The sequence below is a fragment of the Phyllostomus hastatus genome, unplaced genomic scaffold (genome assembly GCF_019186645.2).
Source record: "Phyllostomus hastatus isolate PE091 unplaced genomic scaffold, TTU_PhHast_1.1 phas_contig_210, whole genome shotgun sequence".
Taxonomy (NCBI): Eukaryota; Metazoa; Chordata; class Mammalia; order Chiroptera; family Phyllostomidae; genus Phyllostomus; species Phyllostomus hastatus.
In genome coordinates this window covers 26,519,773-26,542,387 of record NW_025333737.1, presented here as the reverse complement: position 1 = coordinate 26,542,387, position 22,615 = coordinate 26,519,773, and the positions used below count along the sequence as shown (strand labels likewise).

The following is a 22,615-nucleotide window of genomic DNA, read 5'->3' as shown; positions in this document are numbered from 1 at the left end:
CCTGCTCTCCAAATTAATTGATAGTCCTAATGAGTGCCCCAGGCACCAGGTCTCCTGCTGTGTGCACGCTCTGAGTCATCAAGAGGGGTTACGGATACTCAGCATTGTTTTTAAGTTGACTGTGTGTTTTAAAAACCTACTTCCTTAAAAACGGTCAACCTCGCACAGTGCATACAGTAGCTACCTGATTACTGATCGAAAAGCAAGGACCTGATTTCCCATGGGGCCCGGGGCACCGCAGGACCTGTTGACTAGACAGAATTAGGTGCAACTCTTGTCTCCAGCCTCCGCCCCAGACACACCTCTGCTTCACACCCATAACTGTCCCCGCCACCGCTCCCTCCCTGTTCAGCTGCCCCGTGGTCCCCCCCCCCCCCCCCCCGTGGGCTGTGACTGCAGCCCTACTCCATCTCCCCTATCCCCTGGCACTCCTCTGGAGTTGGTCAGGCATTCAGCCTACAGATATGTCTTGGCTGGCTGGGGGTGGCTACTTTGGAAAGGTCAGCAGGGCCCGGCCTTGCAACACTCAGTCAAGAGTTCTGACTTGATCCTGTAGGCGTGAGGCCAATGGAGAGACGGGGCAAGGGGACACCCCAATAAGAGCAACCTGCTGGGTGGGTACTGGGAAAAGGCAGGAGAAAACGTCAGTGTTGCCTCAGGGAGAAAACAATCTCCCACCACAAACACCTAGAGAGCTGTGCATGAGTTCAGAACCCCATCTCAGAACCAAAGGAGGAAGGGGGCTCCACCCAGGGTGGGGTTTATCAGAACAGGTTTCCCCAGGAGGAGAGATCTGTACCTAAATTTGATTGTCAGAAAGGCTGCCCCTGCTAGGCAAATAGGGGCGCAGAGCTGGGGAGCCTATCCTGGCTTCGGGACCCAGAATTGCCCCTCCACCTCGGCCAGGAAGCTGCCTTGTGTGTCCCGGGCTGTCTGGGCTACGAGGACGGGGGACCAGCGCGAGCAAGGCGGAAGTGGACTGGCTTCCTGTTTGTTTGTGAATCTCAGAGCAGCACCCTGTGGCCGTGAACAGCAGCTAATCAGAGCAACCCTGGTCTGAGGCAAGAGCCACAGGGAGCCTGTCCACCAACCCAGCGAGCCCTTAACTAGCTGGGAGATACAGGAACTGCACCTCAGGGCCACCGCGCTCTGGTGGCTAGCCTGGTAACAGCCACGCCAGCTGGGCAGGGACAGGAGGTGGAATAAGGACTTCCCCAAAGAACTCAGAGTCACACGTTTGAAAACGGAAACCTCTGTGCAGCTCTGGGGGCTTACGCGTTGCCATCTCCCCACCCCCACAAGTTATTTCCTAGACCCCTGGGCCCAACCGGTTCGCCCTGCAGGAAAATCTCGTGCAGAGATCAGTGGGCCCTTTCAACAATCGGGCAGCGTGCATTGTGGTTTTGTTTGCAACAGCAAAATACACGAAAACCACCAAGTCTGCAAAAGCCTGCTGGTGACAACAAAATATGATAGATCCATAGCAGGAAAGAGGATATGGCCCCTGAAAAGAACAGGGTGGGTTTGTATGTTCCACTGAGGTGACACATCCCAGAAATCTGGAGCAGTGAAAAGAGCAAGGCACAGGGTACGGTGAGCTCTGTTGTATCAACAGTCAGAACGGCAGAACACGTGTTCGCAGAGGCTCAGAAGTGTGTGGGCTGCTGAGTGCATGCCCTTCTCCTGGAAGGGAATTCAGGCGACCTGACCGTGGTTAATTTGGGGGAGAGGAGCGTTTGAGAAAGTGGTGAGAAGGCTTTCACTTTTCATCATTTATCTTTCTGTACTGTTTGCATTCCTTACCGATGTTTCTCTATTTTTAAAATGTTACCTATGGGCAATGGCATTATAGTTCATTCTGTTCCATTCTTTACATGGCTCTATTATTTACAAGAAAAAAAATGTTGGGTCGGTAAGTATTATTTTGAAGGCAATTTAAAGAACCAGGCAGCATGCATTTGCAAGATGAAACAGGGCAGAGTGAGGATCACGAGTTCTCCAGGAAAATTGACAGGAGGAGGTGGGAAAAACGCTTTGCTTTAAGACCGGTACTCACTGGTAGCAGAGAGAGTAACCAGTCCTAGACTTCACTTTGTGGGTTGCTGATGGCAAACATTGGAGCTGCCTCTGGCTTCCTCCCAACCACTCCTCTCTCTGTTTCTTCCTCCATTTCACAGCCTCGTCGTTAAAGCTTGGACTTGAATCAAAGAATAAGGAACAGAAATCTGACAGAAGAAAAACCTAATGCACCTCAGTATGCATGGCCTGATCACCTGTCACTTGGACTAAGCTGGGTCAGTCTTTTTATAAAGGACCTGTGTCTGATTCAGCTCTTAAGCCCCTGAAGCATATAGCCCAGGACTGCACACAGTAGGTACTCAGTCATCGTTGCAAGAGTGAATGGAGCAACCTGCGTGGACTACACTTGTCCTCTTAGGTCTGTTCATTCGTCAAGAGCATCCACAAGGTGCAAGGTCAAGCCTCCCCCAAATGCTTGGCAGCCTCTTACATCTACTTCTGTTCCTCCTGAGTGTTTTAAGACATTGGAAGGAAACTCCTGGGGCTTCAGAAACAGAATCTGAAGTCCCCTCTGTGTCTTAGTGATTCATGAACAAGGGTGTGAGCTCCACAGACTAACCTCAGGCCGCCAAGGCAGAGTATCCAGTGCGCTGCACTAAGAAAGAGTTAAAGCTAAGTTGAGAGGTGATCTCCTGGGCAAGGTGAGGGGTGGCACCCATCTGGCTGGTGCTTGGGACGGGACACCTGGTGTGTTTACAGCCCCAGATGCCCAAGGGGTTCTTTATCAGAAAGTCATCTGCAGGGGGTCACCTCGACCTAAGATCCTCAGACTTGGCACTCACGTCCTGCTTTGTTCCTTCTCCAGGATCTTTTTCTGAACATCCTGTATTTGTTGACACAGCCTGGCACCTGCAGCCGCAGGCAGGTTGCTGCCATCTGGTGGAGGACAGAGGACACAGCCTCGCAGGGCTGGGTCTGAAACAGACTCGGGAGAGAAATGATGCCAGACCTGGAGAACAGCTCCCAGGATGGTGGGTGTCAAACTTTTGCAGCCATGGGAATCCTCCGTCAGAGGGCAGCTGTGACTAAGGCCCTCACGTAAGACTGATGAATGCACACTGGCCCGGCCGGAGCAGGGGAAGGAGGGACTCCTCACCGGACATGCCCCGAGCTTCTCTAAGCTCAACTGGCAAACAGCTGATGGACTTACCCTCCATGAAAGAATGGGGAACTGGGGACCTAGAGCTGTAAAGAGACTTGTGGAAACAGTGACATAACAGAGGCTAAGGCACAAATCTCTTGGACAAAAAACACCTTGGAATTTGTCTAGCCAATCTGTTCCCTCCACCTCAAATAATGATCCAACACAGCTTACTGAGTGCCAGGTCAGGCCACCTGCCTCGAGACATCTGGGCTCCAGCGGAGGGCAGGACCCCGGAGCACAACCCCCCCCCCGCATCTTCTTGTGTGAATCAAATCAAGTTCGACCTCTGATGGTCCCTAGGCCCCTTCTCAATAGCTGGCTCTGTACCAGGGGCACACAGAAGCCCACTGCCCCCTCAGGAAACCCAAGATCCTTCCTGGTCCCTGACACTGGGGAGAAGCCGGCAGCCCCCAGGACGCACTAGGGGAGGGCGGAGAGTACTCGGAGCACCCGTGGGCCGAGCCCTGTGCCAAGCACTGTCACACCTGTCGTCTCATTTACTCTCAACAACGCTGCAATGGGGCCATTCATGCCCTTCGCTTTTTTGAGAAGGAAAAAAAGATGTTTGAAGTATTTAGGTAATTCAAGGCCTCCTAAGCTAGTAAGTGGCAGGGGGCAGAGTCAGAATCCAAACCCAAGTGTTTCTTTTTTTGTTTTTAAGACTTTATTTATTTATTTTTAGAGAGAGGAGAAGTAAGAGAGAAAGAGAGAGGGAGAGAGAGAGAGAGAGAGAGAGAGAAGGAAACATCGATGTGCCAGAGATACATCAATCGGTTGCCTCTTGCACACCCCCCCCAGGGACCTGACCCACAACCGCATGCACCCTGACTGGGAATCGAACTTGTAACCTTTCAGTTTGCAGGCCGGTGCTCAATCCACTGAGCCACACCCGCAAGGGCCAAATCCAAGTCTTTCTAATTCTAGAACTCATGTCCTTCCCACTAAACTGAGCTGCGTTATGGAGTGAGAAACCTGGGAAGTCCAGCCCAACTTGGAGTTTCACCATGTCAGCGAGGAGCCCTGGATTCACTGGTGTGAAGGACCTTATGGAAGGGGAGGCGCTGTCTCTGCCTCCCACCTGTACAGCCTAGCTGGGGATGACAGCGGGCTCAGGGGAGGAAGGGAGGTTACACAGGCGCCCGCCCACCTGGGTGTGCCAAGGGAGGGCGTCCAGGACGAGGAGCCCCGATGCAGAGCACTCAGAAGCTGAGAGATGGGACGGAAGCAGCACAGTACGGGGAGTCTGGAGACCAGGATGCCACCCCTGGCTTTGTCACCCCCATCCTGTGCCACGCTGGGCACGTCTCCTCGCCCTCCTCACCCAAGTGGAGGGAGGTTACTCCTGAGGATCCGAAAGCCTGCCGCTCAGTCCTGTGCTGCCGTGGTTTCGGCGGGGGTGGAGCGGGACAGGCAAGGAGCCCTGAAGGCAGTGAGTGTTGGGCGGGATCTCGCGGAGGGCAGGGTTGTGGACACAGAAGACAGAAGTGGCGTTTCACACTGAGAGGCTGACACGGGCAAGCAAGGACAGGAAGCAGTCGCTAGCCAACGACGGCACGCTCGTCTGTTCTCAGGTGCTTGGTACAGAGCAGGTTTTGGCCCAGCCCACAGTGAGGAGCATCTGTAGGTTCCTTTGGGGTCTCCGGTCATCTCCAGGATGGACGTGGTCTTAACCGAGAGACTGCTCAGCCTGGAGACTGAAGCTCCCAGAGGCCCCCATTTCCGGAGTCATCACTGTACTGGGCTCCCCTTCTTGGCTGTGGCCTCCCCTGGTGTTGGAGGGGCAGTCCAGCGGCCATCCCTTCCTGGAGGGCAGAGGAGTGGTGGGCAGGGGAGTCATTTTACCCCAGGCCTGGAGACCCCCAGACCTGAAGGGACCATTGGGTCCTTCCTCTGTGATTCCCACCTTTCTGCTGCCTCCACCCCTGCCTTCTGCCCAGTTCAGAAGCGTGTATGAGCCACAGAGGACGGCAGCTCTCACAGACCCGTTATAAATCCAGGCCCTCGGTCAGGGTGGCCCTGCTTCCAGGCCACCACCGCCTCAGACACCACCAAGGACTCTGGGGACACCGCGTCTGACTGTAAAGCTTCCCGCCCCGCTGGGTGTTCGAGACTCCCGAGTCCCAGCGCTCTTCCCCTTCTTCTCCAAGGCCACCCGGTCCCCCAGGTTGGGGGTCAGCGAGCTCTCCTGTGAAGGCACAGGCAGCGCATACTCGGCTTTGCAGGCCGAGTGGTCTCTGTCGGAACCGGTCAGCTCTGCTGCTGTGGCGCGAAGGGCATAGCTCTGTTCCAATAAATTTTCCTTATGGGCACTAAAGTTTGAATTTCATATCACTATCACGTGTCATGGAATGTTATTCTTTTTTTATATATTTTCTCAACCATTTCAAGGGGTAAAAACCATTGTTAGCTTGGGAGCTATATAGAAACAAGTGGTGGGAGCCCTGGCCTGGTAGCTCAGTTGGTTGGAACGTCACCCCATACACCAAAAGGTTGAGGGTTTGACCCCTAGTCAGGGCATATGCCTAGGTTGTGGGATCACTCCCTGGTTGGAGCATATATAGGAGGCGACTAGTCGATGTTTCTCTCTCTTTCTTTCTGTCTCTCTCCCTTCCTCGCTCTCTAAAATCAATAAGCATATCCTCGAGTGAAGATATAAAAGTAGGCAGGTGCACTTGCCCACAGGTCCTGTACTTTGCAATTCCTAACCTGAGTGTCTGCAGCTCATCCAGCCAAACTCAGACAGTCTTTAAGCCGCCCCTCACCCCTGGCTTTTCTGGCTCATCCAGGTGGTTGCCGCATCCCTCAAAGATGACGCCAGCCCTAAGCTCCCCCAGAGTAGCTGTGCACCTTCCGCTTCACTTCTGTTCCGAAGTAGCTCAATCGGAAGGTGCTGGAAAGACACCCTCCTCCCTAGCCACCCGGTGTCCTATGCAAAGGCATTCTTCCAACTAGAAACTGGTTTCCCCAGACCCAATACATTTCCATCCTTTCTCTCCTGGCCGATGCGTCCCAGCCCCCGCTGGCTAGACGGGCCACACCACTCCTTTTTTGTCCATCCTCGGCCCCGTGTTGCCGGAGCTCCTAGCCAGCGTCCTTTTTACAGGGAGACACGCGCAAGGAAAGCTGGGAAGAGTTCAGTCCAAGGTAAGTTCCTGCAGAGGAGGGATTTTTTGTTGGGCTTGGGACAGGGAGGGGGCAGGGATTGAAAAAGGGAAGAGTGATTGTACTCGCTGTGTTTGGTGCCAGATAGGTGCTCGATTTACGGGGTGATCACTTCGTAAGGTGTGTGAACGTCTGGTCACTATTTTGTACACCTGAAACTAACATGGTATGTTAACTCTAACTGAAAGGTAGTTTAACAAAAGGGGTGGGGGGAGGTGTTCCAGACAGAAGCAAGAGAGAGAGAGCTGTGTGCCAGTGGCAGCGAGGGGGCAGTCCACACACAGAGGCCACACGGAGAGAGAGACTGGGGTCAGGGTGGGACACTAGTACAGGGCTGGCCTGCGAGGCCCTGAGAACCCCGAGTCCAAGTGGCTTGAGGTGACTTACCGTGACGGCGTGGCGGGAGAACACGGGGCGACTTCACGCCCAGCCTTCGTTTCTAGCCTCGGTCCCGCACGCTCTGTTCCTGCATCCGTTCATTCGACAGATGTTCAGTAACTCCCATCAGGAGCCAGGCGTGTCTGGCTTGTTAAGGGAAAGACGAGGAAAGGGGAACGGACGTTGGGTCATCTGAGTGCCTTGCACTCCAGAGCTGTAGAGCTGGAGAAGGAACCGGATGAAGAGGGTGCTAAATGCCTCATGGGAGTGTGGACCAGGAGCTGGACGAGCGGGAGGGAACGGACAGGGGAGCAGGGGACGTCAGTGCCAGTTCTGTGGGGGAGAAAGAATTTGAGCTGGGACGCAAGGGACAGGGGACAGCCGACCCTGTGAAACGTGGGGGAAGGGCCGTCCAGGACAAAGTGACGCTAGGTACCGGGGGTGCGGTGAAGGCACACGGGGGGGTGCAGCCAGGAGCAGGTCGTCTTGGTGCGGGTTTTCAGTGGGAAGGTTACTGGCATCGCTTGGGGGTAATTTTTCGTTGTGTGAGTCTGCGAGGTGCAAAGGAGATCTCGTGGCATCCCCGCCACTGCCTCTGGCTCTCACCTAACGCCAGTAGCCACAGCCGTTCCCGCCTGCGTTTTCCAATAGCACTCCCCACTCTGTGGGAACCGTTACCTAGGTTTGGGCGGCAAGCAGTGAGATGCCAAGTCGGACTAGAGAATCAGCGGCCAGACCACGGAGGGCCTCGAGTGCCAGGACAAGGCATTTACACTTTCTCAAGCAAGCAGTGTCCACTGAAGATGGTTCAGGAAGGCAAGAACGTGATCTGCTTTAGGAAAACGAAGTCTGGAGCAGGACGAACGGAAGGCCAAGGCAAGGAGGAGAAATCAGCTCCAGCCTCCTGCAACCGCTCACCCAGGTTGTTTTCCACCAGGGTGGGCGGCTTTACCCACAATTACTGGCGGATGGCAAACAAAGGTCAAGGGAGGTCCTATCTGCATATTCCTGCTGATTGCTGGATGTCCTATTAGAGCAGCATTTGCTACATCAGGGTCTGACTCCCATTCCTTTGTCTCTCCTCTTTCGGATCAACCCACCTGGGTGCGACCACAATACAGTTCCTCCCTCGTTGGTCCCCCCGCCCCCCAGGCCTGGGTAGAATTTGTGTAAAACCAGAAGGCAGAAGGGCAACTCTCTCAGGGTTTTCCCTCCCCTCCCTGTCCAGGATCCACTGCCTTCTTAGTGAGCGACCCTGGACGCCTGAACAAGGGAACTATTCAGCCCGACCCAAGCGGAGAGGAAGACACTCCCTGCTCTGCCCCTCCCCTGGCCAGGACAGGACATGGCTTTTGATCCACAGCCCGGAGAATCCCAGGCTGATGAAGAAAGGCCCATTGTGGCAGCTTCTGGAGAAACCCAGAGGCCATTAGGAGAACTCTGGGGTGCAGCAGCCAGTTAACAGCCCTCGCACATTTGTGAAAAGAATTACAGCTTGGCGGAAGTCAAGGCAGAACAAGGCTGCCACGGGCACAAGCCGTGGCGGGGGACTGACGGGCAAAACCAGCAGGAGCCCCCGACTGAGAAAGGACAGACCTGAGGCAGACGGAGGCCAGAGGCTGGGAGGGCGCCCCTGCCAACAGACACCTGGGGCAGGAAACCCAACCTCCCAGTCAAATGTGAGAAACACAACTGCTCTTCTGAAATGGTCCCGGGGAAGAAAGGAGCCTCCTGCACCCCCCCCCACCCCCCACACTGAGCCCCAAGGGTGTCCAAAGCCATGAACGGCGGGACAGGAGGACGGCTGTGGGGTGGGAGCCAGCCTGGAACCTACTTAGGAATCATGCCGCTTCTGCTCCGGTCTTAGATGTGTTTTGAGTCCAGAAAACTCATCATTTGCAGGCCTTGCTATTCTTCACAAAAATGAGAGACCCTCAGATGAATGACCCCAGGACAGGGTAGGGAGACGGGCTAGAGGCTGGTGGGAGCATCCAGAAGAATGAAGCTTTGGTGGGGGGTTTGAGATTCAGCCGAGGGTCACAAGCACAGCGCACACTTCTGGGGGCGGGGGTAGCGGTATGGGAAGGGCTTCACTCCCTTCGGGGAGGCCCTGGGGGGAGAGCAGGGTGTAGGGATGGGAAACTCAGTCCCCAGCCCCACCCCAAATCTCTGCATTATCCCTGCCTTTCTCAGCTGACAGCTGGCCTGCCGCTTGGGAGAAGAAATGCAGAACTGAGGTCAGAGGACACCTCGCCTTGGCCAGGTGCTGGGCCCAGGGATTAAACTGACAGCAGAGCCTGAAGCAACGTGAGTGCTCGCTGCACAGGGTCGGTCCCACTTTGCTCCTAAAAGGGTGAGGTGGGTGATGGACATGGCTCGCGCTCCTAGTTCTGCTCCCCACCCCACCCCCTGCCACCCCAAATGCGTCAGCTCGGCCCTCTCAAATGTCACCTATGCATCAAAGCGAAGCAGAATAAGCAGCAGGAATCCACAGCAGAGCCCTCTCACGTATATAAAGATCCAACTGGAGCACACCGAGGACTGTCTCTCTCTCTCTCTCACACACACACACACACACACACACACACACACACACACACGTCACTCCCGTCAGAGGGTGTCAGGGGGGTGTTGCTGACGGCTGGTGGGCAGGCCTACGACGCCCAGCTCCCAGTGGCACCAAAGCCACAGAGTTCACGACCCTTCACTCGGCTGCACCTACTGAGCGCCCACCTCAGGCCAGACCCCACCTAACTGGGGACAGACCTGGAGCAGAGCACAAAGCGTTCTCTGAAATGCAGGCGTTTTCGGCCTTGCCAGAGGTTCCGTCCCACTGGCGATACAAACGTGCGCACACAGGAACTGCTGGAACACTGTGCAGATCCCACGTGCACGCGCACACACACACACACACACACACACGCACAAACCCACAGGACGGAGCTGGAAGGTCTGGGTGTCCTTTATTGACAGCAGTTTACACACGCTCGTTTTCTGCTCGGGGCGTTCCCTTCCCAGCACGGGCACGGAGCCCTCTGGAAGGGCAGTCTCCGAGCGGGGGCCAGGAACGCAGGATGCACGGCTTTGGCAGGCACGTTGGGCCCCGGCAGGATGCAATCCTTCAAGATGGAATTCCGCTGGGTGTTTGAGAGACACCGGGGTGGGGGGCGGGGAGGAAGTCTTCCTCGGGACTCACATCTCAGTCCAGGACCACGCTCTCACTATCCAAGTCCGTCCCAGACTCAGGGCCCTCAGGGGGCAGCAAATCAAGCCCACCCACCCTCACAGGGGCAGACTCTTCCATCTATGCCGTTTGTACACGCCTGCTTCCGCTACCCCCCCCCGCCCCCGCCCCCGCCAGACAATCAGCCTCATGGTAAGAGACAGACCACTTCCTCTCTGACCCTCCCGGCCCCTCTTCAGCTGGGCCTGTGCAGGAGCTGCTGCAAAACACGGAGGCCTGCGTTCTCGGTGGCGCTGTGTGCCACCTTCTTCAAATCTTGAGTAACCGTAGGGTCGGAGGCCACAAGTCCGCTCGGGCCGACAAGTGCGCTTCCCAGCCGCTCGCAGGCGGGACGGGACGCTGCCTTCCTTCTGCCAACCACCAGTGCCTCAGCCCCGAAGGCAGGGCCCAGCTGGCCTGGGTAGGCACTTGGCATTTTGAGTGGGGAGGCGGGTAAAAAAGGTGGACGGAAATGAGAAGAATGAATGAGTTTCATCTGATAAGAGTAATCAGTGATCTGAACTGATTTTACTTTTATTTCCTTCACTTGAAGCCAATCACGAAATCTCACAGTGATTCTGGGGTGCGGGCAGGAGGAGGCAACGGTGAGAACCCTCGCGGCTGTGGCCCACGCGGCCCGGGCAGCTGCGGGCGGTGCAGGCCTCACTGGGGCAGCTGGAGGAGCACCGACTGCCCGGACGGCAGGTAGGTGATGTTCCGAGAGCGCGAGAGCTGGTACGCGATGTCCTCCGCGGCCTCCAGCTTGCGCAGCTCGATCAGGCCGTCGCCTGCGCTGGCAAGCGAGTTGGCGATCAGCTCGGCAGCCTTGGAGTCGCCCTCGGCAGAGATGATGGCCGCCTTCTTCTGCTGCTCAGCCTACGACAGCGGAGGCGGAGAGAGACCAAGATCACACCTCAGGGCCCTGGGGGGCAGGCCACAGCCTCGAAGGGCCCGGGTCAGGCACCTCCGCTGGCTCTGGAAGGAAGTCTGGGGCTCTGCTTCCTCCTCCTCTAGGTGGGGTCAACAAGCACCATTCATCCACCGGGTCCTCTCCGGTCCTGCCCCCCTCACCCCTCATCACGGCAGGGACGCATTCTGCTAGCTGCATGAACAGCTGTCTCATTTCAAAGTCTTCATCAACACTAATAGCAATCTGGTCTGGCCACCCTACTCTGAGGCAGGAGCACCCCAGGCCAAGAACAGGAGAGGAAGGCGCAATCAACCCTCAGACTCATCTTCCCCGCCAGTCCCGGGTCAGATGACCACCAAACCCAGTGCAGCTAACCAGCAGGGGCGGCAGGCCCCGGTGACGCACCCAAGCGCTGCCTGTGAGCTACAGCGGTCGCCAGCCAGGCACCCAGTACAGGACCTTCTAGGCTTTCTGTACTGGTACCAACAGGACGACATCCATCTGCAATGCGTGGCCCTCCCAAGCGTGGGAGCACAGTGACAGGCGAATTAAATGAACACAGTTCTGAGGCTGCTGGGCCCTGTGACTGTCCACTCGACAAATGTTTACTGTGCACCGAGTACCCCCAGGCACAGTCTCGGTTGGGCACGTGCCAGGCTCCAGAGGCAGGCAGTTCACATAAAGCAAAGACAGGTCCTGCCGTCAAGTTTACATTCTCTAAAATGAAATGCTGGCCGCCCATATATCCCTCGTTTCCCTGACTTTAAGGACTAATGGGTCTTGAATGAGAATATTAACTCAAGAGAAGTAGTGGTGGGAGGCAGGGAACAGCAAGAAATAAATACACCTTCAGAGAGCCCGGAAGACCAGGCTGGGATGCAAACATGCCGTGTCCCACCGCACTCCGAACATCTGGACAGATTCAGAGTTTGAAAAGACCCAGGGACCACGGCGCATCTGGCACAACGTCTGATCCTCCGCGCTGTCAGCTTTCACTATGTAACCATGGTTAAAAACGACTTCTTACCGAAGCTGCAAATGTTCTCGGAGAAACGTTTTTATCTGTAGGGGTGGTTTTGATCTTAGGGAAGTGGGGAAGAGAATGACCCTTCAGTGACTCAGGAACATAACTTCACGTATCCCTGACGGGCCCCCAAAGACTCTGGAACCAATTGCAGAACAGTCGCTGCAACCCCCTTCCAGTGATCCCGGAAGCAGAGATGACAGATGATAAATTTCCAGGCCACCCAGCAAATGGGAGGCTGAGCACAGGAGGAAGGGAAGGGGGGCTCTTGCCATCTGGCTGAACGCTCACCTTTTCCACCACAAATCTGGCCCTCTCCGCTTCCTGCTGGGCCACCTGTTTGGCTTCTACCGCTTCTGTGAACTCCTTCCCAAAGGTCAGATGAGTCTAAGGGGACAGAGTGAGCGCAAGATGAGGCAGCGTAATTGCTTGGACAGTGTGGCTGCAAGGCCCCCACAGCCGCCGGAGGGGAGAGGCCAGGAACGGCTCTAGCCCCGGGGAGGCAGCGGGAGGCCACATCACCCTTCCACCTCCCCGTCTGTGTCCGAACTGAGTTTACACCCGGAGTCCTCGGCTGCCCAAACTGCTCCTGCACAGCATTCGGTCGCCCTCAGGGAGATGATCTCGGGGAGAAAACAGCCCACAGACACTGAAGGCATCTACTCGACGGAGCACCTCCCTAAGGAAGGAGACCTGCGGGTTCCAGGACCCCCACTGGGACTGGTGCTCTTCCAAGGTCCTCTGATGGCCTGTTTCAAGCCCCCAGGGAGGCCAGACGGGAAGTGAGCCCCAGGGAGTGAGGGTGCAGCTGGTCCTCAGGGAGGCAAGAGCCCAATGCTCCGTGCTCACAGATGAGCCAGGCCACCTCTCTCTCACGGCACCCCCACCACCAAACGGGAAGAGGACAGGAGAACGTGGGACACAAACCGTGGTACTCCCTGTGTGAGCGCTTCTGGTGAAGGGCTTAAAAGGAAGAGGCGGCAGGTAAAGCTATTGCTTCGGGAGAGGGTTTAAAACCCCGGTCCTCCAGACCTTCCCTAATGACATAAACAACCGAGACTTGGCAGAATCGACAGTCTCTAACGCTCATCATGCAAACAAGGGGAACAGACTTCGGAATGCCTACTGCGGGGTCTAGAGTACTTCACTTATTTACCCAGCTTTTTATTACAAAGGAAGAGCTAAGGGGAAAAATAACATTGGTTTTGCTATTGGATTCCTCCTCCACTCTCCACACCTCCGGTTTTTAAAGAAAAAGAGAAGCAGCTCAAAGTTTCTCCTGAAGAGGAAGCCCAAGTCCCACGGCCTTCCAGAACTGTTAGCACACTCCCGACTCTTCGACGGCAGCGGCCCTGCGCTGCCTGCTGCACCTCTAGGCCTGGGCTCTTATTCCGAGTTTGGGGAAGAAAGCGCAATCCTGAGAGATGGAAAATGAAACGTGCCATTACGGAATAAAATGCCTCTCTCAGAGGGCCAGCTGAGGGCAGCAAATTCCCCAGGAAATCTAATTTTCTTCTCACACCTCTTAGATATGGTTTCTTGTGGTCAGCCCACACTCCCCCAGAACGGAGTATGTGGTTAAAGTCTAGCAAAACGCCAAGTGTCTCCTCAGGTTTTACTTAGCCCTCTCTCGCTGCCGCCGAGGTGTTCAGGTCAGCAGTAAGGGGGAGAGCCTGAGGAATCGGCGGGCAGAGGAGCCAAACGGCTGCAGCCCAGAGTCTCGCCAGCAGAGGGAGCCCGCAGGCCCTTCCACGGGAGGCAGTGCAGCGTGCCCAGCAGCCAGCACCGGGTGTCACGGGGTGTGACTGCTGAAACAGCTGCGCGGATGCCGAGGGGGAAACGGTGCCTTTCCCTAGCGGTGCACAGGAGAGCTCAACAGGGCACGCTCCACCTCACAGCCCGAACAAATCCCTCCAAGTGATTTTCCCACAGAATCCAGAAACATGACCCTTCCCCTCACCTCCTCGGTCTGAAATGCTATCCCGGCCTGTGTTGCTTTCTGTCTGAGTCGTGGCAATCAGTGTCACGTAAACGCACAGATATGCCGTGTCAAGAGGACAGCTCAGGTCTCTGAGACGTCCCCTGCCCCCCATGCCAGACTTGGGGGAACAGAACCAGGCATGTACAGCCCACCCCCTCCCACCGGGGGTTCCCAGAGCTCACTTCACTGAGCTTCGACTTAAGTGCTAGAAAACTCCCACGGTGGGGCCGGGAGGCCTGCGCCAGGGAGCACGGCTACCCGGGCAGTTCTCTGGTCCCACCAGGCGGTTTCCTGTGTCAACAGGGCCAATAAGCCGTCACTCCCTGGGGAGCTGGGGGGGGGGGGGGTACAGGCACAGGCACAGTTTGGGGATGGTGGAAAAACTCAAGTTAGGTTGGGCAGGCCCAGAAATCAGAAGGAAAGTGTGTGGCAGGGGTGAGATTAAAGAACCCCAGAGATTAAAGTACCCCAGACTGAAAACACACCAGAGGAGAAGGCCTCACGCTGCCAAGAAGTTTCCGTGCTTTCGAGTCTCCCCTCCAGGAAAGGCCCCCTCCCGGCAGGCCCCCCAAGGACTTACCAAGGACACGTCATCCAGGATGAGCCCGAAGGTTGCAGCTCGCTCGGTGAGGTCGTCGCTCACCTGTCTGGAGACCAGCTCTCTCTGGGTGATGAGTTCTCCAGCATCGAAGCGAGCCTGGCTCCGAGGGAGGGGGGAGGCGCCGGTCAGGAGAAAGAGGAAGCAGGAAGGGACCCAGGCAGCTACCAGCCACTTCCCAAGCCCCCAATGCCAAGCTCTTCCTGCCGCCTAGCGATCTCTCGAGGGGGCCACACTGCCCGAGGCCGCGGCCCTGCCCACTCACCACCACCGACTTGAGGATCTCCGTGGTGATGGACGGCAGCACGCGCTCGTCGTAGTCCTCGCCGATGCTGGTGAAGATGCGCGGGAGCTGGCTGGCGACGGGGCGGAAGAGGATGCGCAGGGTGATGTTGACGTTCTGCAAATCTTCGGAGAGGGGACAGACGCTGGAGTTAAAAACAAAATGCACGGTGGCCTTCGACGTGACCTCCTACCCCAAGTGTGCTGCAATTTGTCAGTAAAGTTGCTACTTGTAAGATCCTGGAGGGCAAGGAGCAAGGACGCCTGGTTTCCTTGGTAGAGAATCCAGCAGAGCACCAGGTAGGAACTTCTTAAAGGTTTTGGTTTCAGTGTGTCCTGAATGGTCATTGATACACCCCATGGAGACCCGTTCAGCAGGTGCCACAGGACGGCTGGGACACGGAACGTATTATGGAAACAGGGCAATGCCGAGATTCCAGGACGAGGCCTTTCCAAGGCCTGGCGCACCGGCCCCCATCGGGAGCATGCTCTGGGGAGGTTACTGCGGTTCAGCAGCCACAGTCCCCTTTGGACCAAAGCGACCGACCAAAGGCCTGGGCTGCAGTCCGACTCTGCTGTTTACTCATTGTCCGACCTCACAAAGCTCTAGCCAATCTCAACTTGGTTCTGCAAGAACGGGGATGGTTTCATCTGCCTGCCAGGCGTGGTCGGGGAAACTGACCGAGAAAAACACCGTCCAGTGCGGCAGATGGTAAGAGGCCATCAGAATCATCTAAGCCCTCTTCTCACTGCTTGGCCCAGTCAAAGGGCTGGGGAGCGAAACACAACGCCCCCTAGTGGCTCGGGCCTGTGCAGAGCTACGCCACCGTCCCAGCTCGCTTACAGCCATTAGGAATACGGACCAAGCCCTGGCTGGTGTGGCTCGGTTGGTTGGAGTGTTGTCCTGTAAACTGAAAGGTCAAGGGTTCAATCCTTGGTCAGGGCACATATCTAGGCTGCAGGTTTGATCTCCAGTGGGGGTGTGTACAGGAGGCCACCAATCAATGTACCTCTCCTCTCCCTCCTTCCTTTCTTTACAGAAACAATGAAAAGATGTTCTCAGGTAAGGATAAAAACAATTAATTCATTAACTTAAAAAAAAAAAAAGGAATATGGACCAAGCACCCATGAGATGAGAATCTTGAACCAGGAGCCAAGAGAAGTGGGAAACGTACTCATGCAAGCCCCTGATCTCAACAGTTCTCGAAGGTGGGAACGTAACGTACCCTTAGAACGACTACAAAACACTAGAGAAAAAAAATCCCAAAGAGGCGGGAAGTTGAGAACTGGGCTTTCAAGTTAGTCTGAGGTTTCTCGATGAACCCCACCCACCCTGTGATTTCCTCCCTCGTAGCAGGCAAGCCAGACCCTTCACGGGGGGGGTCTCTCCTGTGTCCACAGCAGAAGAGCTACAGGACAGTTGTGCCACACCCACGTACCCTTCCCCGTCCTGCTCACGCCTGATACGCTGCCCACCCCGAAACCCCAGTTCAGACACAAGTACCCCTCGGGAGCTCGCCCAGCCACCTGCGGGCACTGACTGCTCTCCTCTGCTCCCCACACGCCCTGCAACCTTGGCTCCAGGGTTCACATGACATCGTGTCAGTTTGCTCGCATCTCTACCCCCCCAGCTGGACGGCACTCCTGAAGGCCCCGGCTCAGTCATCTCTGACCCACCCTCCCCCAGCACACAGCCGGGCGGCCACAGTGAGCAGACGTCTGCTGAGGCACAGCCCTGAGGGCATCGAGTGTCACTGAGACGATGGAGCGACATCTCCGCTCACTGTGTGAAACTGTCACCGCTGAGCTGGCACCTGCTACTCCATTCACTGCCTGCGCACCTCTGCACACAGGAAGGGGGAAACAGTGACAGCGATCCACTTTAGGCCGTCTGGAAATCCAGCGGCGTGCAGGGCACCAGGAGACAGCTCCCAGGGACTCGGGCCTCACGCTGTGAGTAACAACGTGAGGTCAGCACTGCCGGACGCAGAGGCCTTGGCTAGCACGGCACGGGGTAAGTTAGCTGTGATAAAGAGCCGCTAGAGACCGGTTTATACAGTCGCTCTGGGGAACAGGAACCAGTGGGAAGGGACGACTGAGGGCAAAAAGGCAACTTACATATTTTTAAAATTGGATCACTATGTAACCCTCGAAATAAATCTTTGTGTATTTGTTTAAATTTGTACAGCTTGTCTGTGTGTACACCTTAAGTGTACAGGGTCCGGCAGAAGTAACACCTGCTTGAGTATGGTGGGTAAGGTAATAATATAGGTGTAATAATTTGTAGTCTTAATGTGAACATATCCTCTAAAATTCCGTATGATGTGCTTGAGTGTGATATTGTTATGTTACAGAATTACATGCTTATGATTTTGTGATAAAAACGGTGTGTTATTTTTGCCGGACCCTGTATATTTCTTTCCATGAATCCGAGTACAACACTCCAGGGAAAACATGTGAGGAATTCTTAACGAGAAGTTCAACCCTCTTCGGGGTCGCACAGCGCCCATTCCGCCCTCTCTCCCTAACCCACAGGCAGGACTCACCTTTGCTGCCGGTGATCACTGGCACATTACGTGGTCGAGAGCGGCAGTCGAAGATAATTGGTTTCTGTACCCAAGGGATGAGAAAGTGCGTCCCTTCCCCGACCACGATGTCCTGCACTCCCCGGAACCGGTCAAAGATGACAGCTCTGTGCCCAGCATCCACTAGGAGCAAAGGACAATGATGGGTCAGAAAAAATCTCCTCACCCTTTAACCAAAAGAACCATGCCCTTGACAGATCCTTGGAGCTTTCTGTTCATTTATTAAGTCTCCCCACTCCGTCTTCCCTCACTTCTTTCTGGCCTCTGGAGGCTTCTAAATAGCTACAAAACTCAGCAATCACTTCCTGTCCCATGTGTCGTCCCAAGGACTTTGGTAATAGGATCTATTCCTCAGCATCCTTTCTCCCTGAAGTAACTGGCTGCTGATTTTCTGATTAACAACCCCATCCCCAAACTCCCATTAATGCATTTCCAGAAATCACCTCCCAAAGCTTCTTTCTATTACCCCAAGGCCTTCACTGCTACCACAGTTAACCTGGCTCCTATTTACCCGAGCGTTCCCAGTAGCAGCTCCCCGACTATGAAAGTCCTAAAATATGGAAGGCCCCACTCTTTCTTTCCAGCCGTTTATCTCCCCCAGGGTCTTGAGGGGCTGTGGAGCCGCCCTGCTGACTCGGAGAGACACTGGTGACGGCGATGACTGCCTGATTATGCCAGGGAGGCCTGAAAGGTCAGAGCAAATGCTGTGCCATGTAAGCAAAGCCAAGCAGGCTTTTCTGACCAGCTGCTTTACGGCTCTATAGTTGGTCCAAGTACCTTCATTCTTGGAAGGCGTCTTAAGCGACAAACTAGCTCAATCCCACCACCTGACCAGTGAGGAAGCTGTGACTCTCACTCAGTCTCAAGTGGGGGAAAAAGCCAGCTTCAACCTCTGCTGCAATGGTAAAAGCTGAGCAATGCATCTTAAAGATATCTTCTCTGCGGCAGGGCAAAAGCTCCTGCTCAGGACAAGGTTGCCACAGGTCTGAAGCTCTTTCTGAGTTACTCTGCGCACGGGCAGAAGAGAACCAACGAGATCTCTGATTCGGCTAGCCAGTGAAACCTTGCCGGTGGGCTGCAGCACCTGGGCCGTGCGGCATCACTTCAAATGAAATGCAGCCGCTGGAAACATCCCCCCAGCGACCCCCAGGTCAGGAGGCTCCTTGTGAACAAAGGCTCTGAGAGGATGTGCTGGATGGGGGCTCTGAGGACAGTGCGACCACAGAGTACGGGAAGGCAGCAGGGGAGCCCTCTCCGTCACAAACACGTTCATAGACGGCCTCACTACCATCAGGAGTGTCCCGCAGCCCATGCGGACCCACCGAAACCCTCCAGCAAAGACGCCTCACCATTATACAAGGCGGAGTTCACCACGCCTCCCGCCACAGCCAAGGCCAGGCCGAACTTGCCAATGGATTCAAACACTTTGGCGGCCATGTCTCCTCCCGCTGGACCCACTCACACCTAAGAAGGTTAAAAAACAAACATCAAACATCACTTGATCCCAAAATCCTCTGAGAAAGCCATCTTCTGCCACGATATTCATTCTCCAGCTGGCTAGTTACTTGGCCATTCCTGAAAGCTTGAAGTCATCCACTGAAAAATAGTAAGTGACATTCTACAGCTTGAAAAATTGTAGTATCAATTCCTTTCTTCTTTTTCCACCATTTAAAAAAAGGAGTGTGAAGCACTTGGTTCAAAAACGGGCCCAAGGCATGGGCTCAACACCCACAGGGAGCACCACACTAAACCACCCTCCCATTTTCCCCCAACAAGCAGACCCAAGGGAGGCTGGGCGGCTGCTTCTGTTCGATTTCGGTTTGGGAAAAGTAACTCCATGAATGTGCTACATGGTGATTCCCACAGCAAAAATAACAGTAGCTAACCTTTATATGAGGCAGTCTTCCAATGGCAATTTATTTATCATCACACCAACCCCTCTGAAGCAGATTTTTACAGTGAGGAAACTGAGGCACAGTGAGGTTGCACGAGGAGACCAAAATCGCACAGTTATTAAGTGGCAGAGCCAGAATCGGAACCTCGAGGTCTAATTCTAGAAGACACATCATACCGCTTCTCAACAACAGATATTAATAATGGCCTGTTTTATGGAAGAGTTGGATGCCATTCTGGGACCAATACAACAAAGAATAAGTGGGAAGGTGGGCCTGAGGCGGGATGGGCGGGAGCACGGCTGGAATCCACTCCAGTACTTAACTTTTCACTGCCCTCCCCCATGGTCGTCGTCCACTTCAGCCTCAAATCCAACCTCTGTGCCTCCCAGATGGCAACTCCTGAACTACCTTGATCTGTCCTCGTGCATTTAAATATTCCCTTTCCAAGGCCAGGACGCCCAGCCCTTACCACTCAGCCTTTCCATTTCTAATAGCTTCTGGATTATTCCTTACCCTGCCCCCATACACACCTCCCTTATTCTACGCAACCCCTGGGCTCGTCCTGGGCTCACCCCCGTCCCCCTTTCCGAGGAGGCGGGCCCACGCATGCAAGACACTCGCCTAAACTGAGAATGGGAGAGCAGAGAAGGACCGTACAATTGCTCTAGGGTGGACCGCAGCCGAACCCCTACGTTCTCACCTGCTTCCACTCTGACCTCCACATGAATTCCCCAGCCACACATACTGCGCAGGCGCCAGGCAGCTCCTCCTCTTCCCCGCCCTCCTCCCAAGATCCGCACCTTCAATTGGCTACAAATAGCGCTGGGTATGCTGGGAAGGGTGGCTTTCAACCTTGCCCTGGCTCTGTGGTAATTCGCAGATGAACTGCAATTCCCAAAAAGCCATGCAAATGCGGACCGGTGCTGAAAAGCCTTTTGTCTTTGGTGGTAAGCGTGGAGAGGCTACCGCAAAGCCTTTTGGGGGCTGTAGTTTGTTGGCGGAGAACGCACGTGCCAAGCGATGCTAGACCCTCCTTGAAGATGGGCCCTAGTGCTCTCGTCAAGAGTGGCTGGACCTGCCTAGTGGCAGAGATGGGCTGGGACAAATATATGGCCGATGAAAGCACGGGTGGGCACTTTGGAGAAAGTTGCGGTGAAACAACCGGTGGGGTGAGAGACGCAGGAAATCTCGGAGTCTGGAACATTGATTGCTAGAACCATAAAAAAAAAACACCTAGCTCTGGCTGCCGTAGCTCAGTGGATTAAGCGCCGGCTGCGACCCAAAGTGTCACAGGTTCGATTCCCAGTCAGGGTACATGCCTGGGTTGCAGGCCATGACCCCCAGCAACTGCACATTGATGTTTCTCTCTCCCTCTATTTCTCCCTCCCTTCCCTCTCTAAATAAATAAATAAATAAAATCTTAAAAAACAAAAAACTTAGAAAGCATCTGGGTTAGAGAATGAGGCCCAGAGAAAGGAAGGAATTTATTCAGGGTCAGCGACTAATTTAGCAAAGAGGCTTGGCTTAAAGTCCAGGTCTCATGGACAGATTTTTTAAATGTCTTAGTTGGAAAAGTTGCAAGAATAGTATAAAGAATTTGTGTATATCCTTTACTCAAATTCATCAATTACTAACAATTTGCTCCATTTGCTTTTCATTTGCATTCTCTCTTCTAAGAATAAGAACATCCCCTTATATAACCTGAGTAACTTTAAACCACCTGCTGCATTCCGGTTTTGTCAGTCGACCCAGTAATAAACTTTATCACTCCCCCTACCACACACAGGTTACAGTCGAGGATTAGGTACTGTATTCATTTCTCATGTCTCTTTAGGCTCCTTTAATCTGAAAATTCCCCCCAGCCTTCTTGTCTTTTATTATATTAAAAAGAAGGAGGGGGAGGTTTTTCTTTTGGGTTTGTCTGATCTTTTCTCGTGATTAGATTCAGGTTTTGCATTCTCAGCTGAAATACTAACTAAGTGGTATAGGGACACTTAGGTCTGATGAAACCTGGTCCGTTTCTGGATTTCTAGTAGGGCTGCATTCTTTCAATTTCTTTTTTCCTGCATTTCTCTCCTCTCCTGTCCGTCCCCCTTCTTGTTCCCACTTGGTACAATCAAATAATCAGATGGTCCTTGGCAGCATTCTTCAGGTGATACGGGTTTGCCCTACCCAGCCACATTTCTTCCTCTCGCTGCTAGAATGCAAGCTCTATGAGAGCTGCAAATTTAATTCTATTCCGAGAACATAGAATACTGCTTGGCACGCAGTGGGCACTCAATGAGTATTTGTTGAATGAATGAATAATGAAGGGAGTGGAAGTGGTTGGTTGGGCAGGCTGTGGCCAAGAAACACAGACAGGATGCTCCGGAATCACGCAAGAATAGCCTTAGTATTGCTTGCTTCTATTCTAATCTCACTAGCAGGAATGCTGAGAATATGAAAATAAACCAATTTTTGTATAATGTTTTACAATTGTCAAATTCGTGTATATAGGGTATCCTCCTTGAGCATCGTTACAACCCATTGTCCCTGTTTTACAGATAAGGAAGTTGAGGTTCAGAGGCTAAGTGGCTTACCCCTGGACACGCGTCTAGTTAGAGCTAGACTCGACTGGAACACAGCTCTTCTAGGTTTAAACCCTGTATCTGCTCCGCTTTCCCCACATTGTGCTCTGGGAAGCAGTGGCGATGGGAGAGCCCCTGGGACGTGAGGGCATAGCGTAGACCTGTGCTGGTTGTAGATGAACAGATGGGGAGGATGAAGGAGAAGGACACTGAGGAGGGTATTTTGGATAGAACAGCATTGTTGCATCGGCTTTAGGAATGAGTCCAACTCATTGCTACACAGAGCATTTCACCCTCCAGCCCCTTCCCCAGCCAGGTGTGCAGACTGAGTATAAGAACAAATATATCTTGAACACTTTGGGCCAGTTGCTTCATAAATGCATAATTTTAACCTTATTGTCATATCACCATTTTTGAAATGAAGACATGGAGATTCAGGGAAGTCAAGTAAAGTGCTTACAGTCACACAGTTGATAAATGGCAGATATGTGATACCATAGCCTGCATGTTTCCAAGTTGGGGGAAGGGGCTCTATGTAAATGATATGCAGACAAAGGTTGATTCTACTTCCTATCTCAATGCCAACGTGGGAGGGGTGGGAATTAAAGCCAGCAGTTATAAGACGACATCTTATTTTCTTTATTTAACACACATATGTTGGAGCCCTGTCACGTCCCAGATACTATCTTAGATGATCGGGGATCTGTATGAATCAGTAAGGGAGGTTTTGACTGCAACTAACAGACTCAGATGGCTTGAGCAGTAAGGAAATTAGACCAAGTAATAA

The 22,615-nt window shown here is 54.0% G+C and overlaps 1 protein-coding gene across 1 annotated transcript; it reads right to left on the bottom strand.

Annotated features, from left to right (window-relative positions):
* Positions 1–10,476: 10,476 nt before the first annotated feature.
* Positions 10,477–20,030, bottom strand: PHB1 (prohibitin 1). The gene is made up of 7 exons (XM_045837578.1): positions 19,962–20,030; positions 18,716–18,830; positions 17,328–17,489; positions 14,765–14,907; positions 14,482–14,598; positions 12,212–12,307; positions 10,477–10,862 (listed from the first exon to the last, which is right to left on the bottom strand). Exons 2-7 carry the CDS (start codon positions 18,801–18,803, stop codon positions 10,650–10,652), a joined length of 819 nt encoding a protein of 272 aa, XP_045693534.1. The 5' UTR covers positions 18,804–18,830; positions 19,962–20,030; the 3' UTR covers positions 10,477–10,649.
* Between the last annotated feature and the right edge of the window lie 2,585 nt (positions 20,031–22,615).

Bases quoted from the DNA above. Each gene is read 5' to 3' on its own strand.
- PHB1 (XM_045837578.1), bottom strand. From the start codon at position 18,803: ATGGCCGCCAAAGTGTTTGAATCCATTGGCAAGTTCGGCCTGGCCTTG. The intron at 14,908-17,327 runs GTGAGTCCTGCC...CCCTCTCCGAAG, and splicing joins AGTGATCACCGGCAGCAAAG to ATTTGCAGAACGTCAACATC. The intron at 14,599-14,764 runs GTGAGTGGGCAG...CCTCGGAGCCAG, and splicing joins AGATCCTCAAGTCGGTGGTG to GCTCGCTTCGATGCTGGAGA.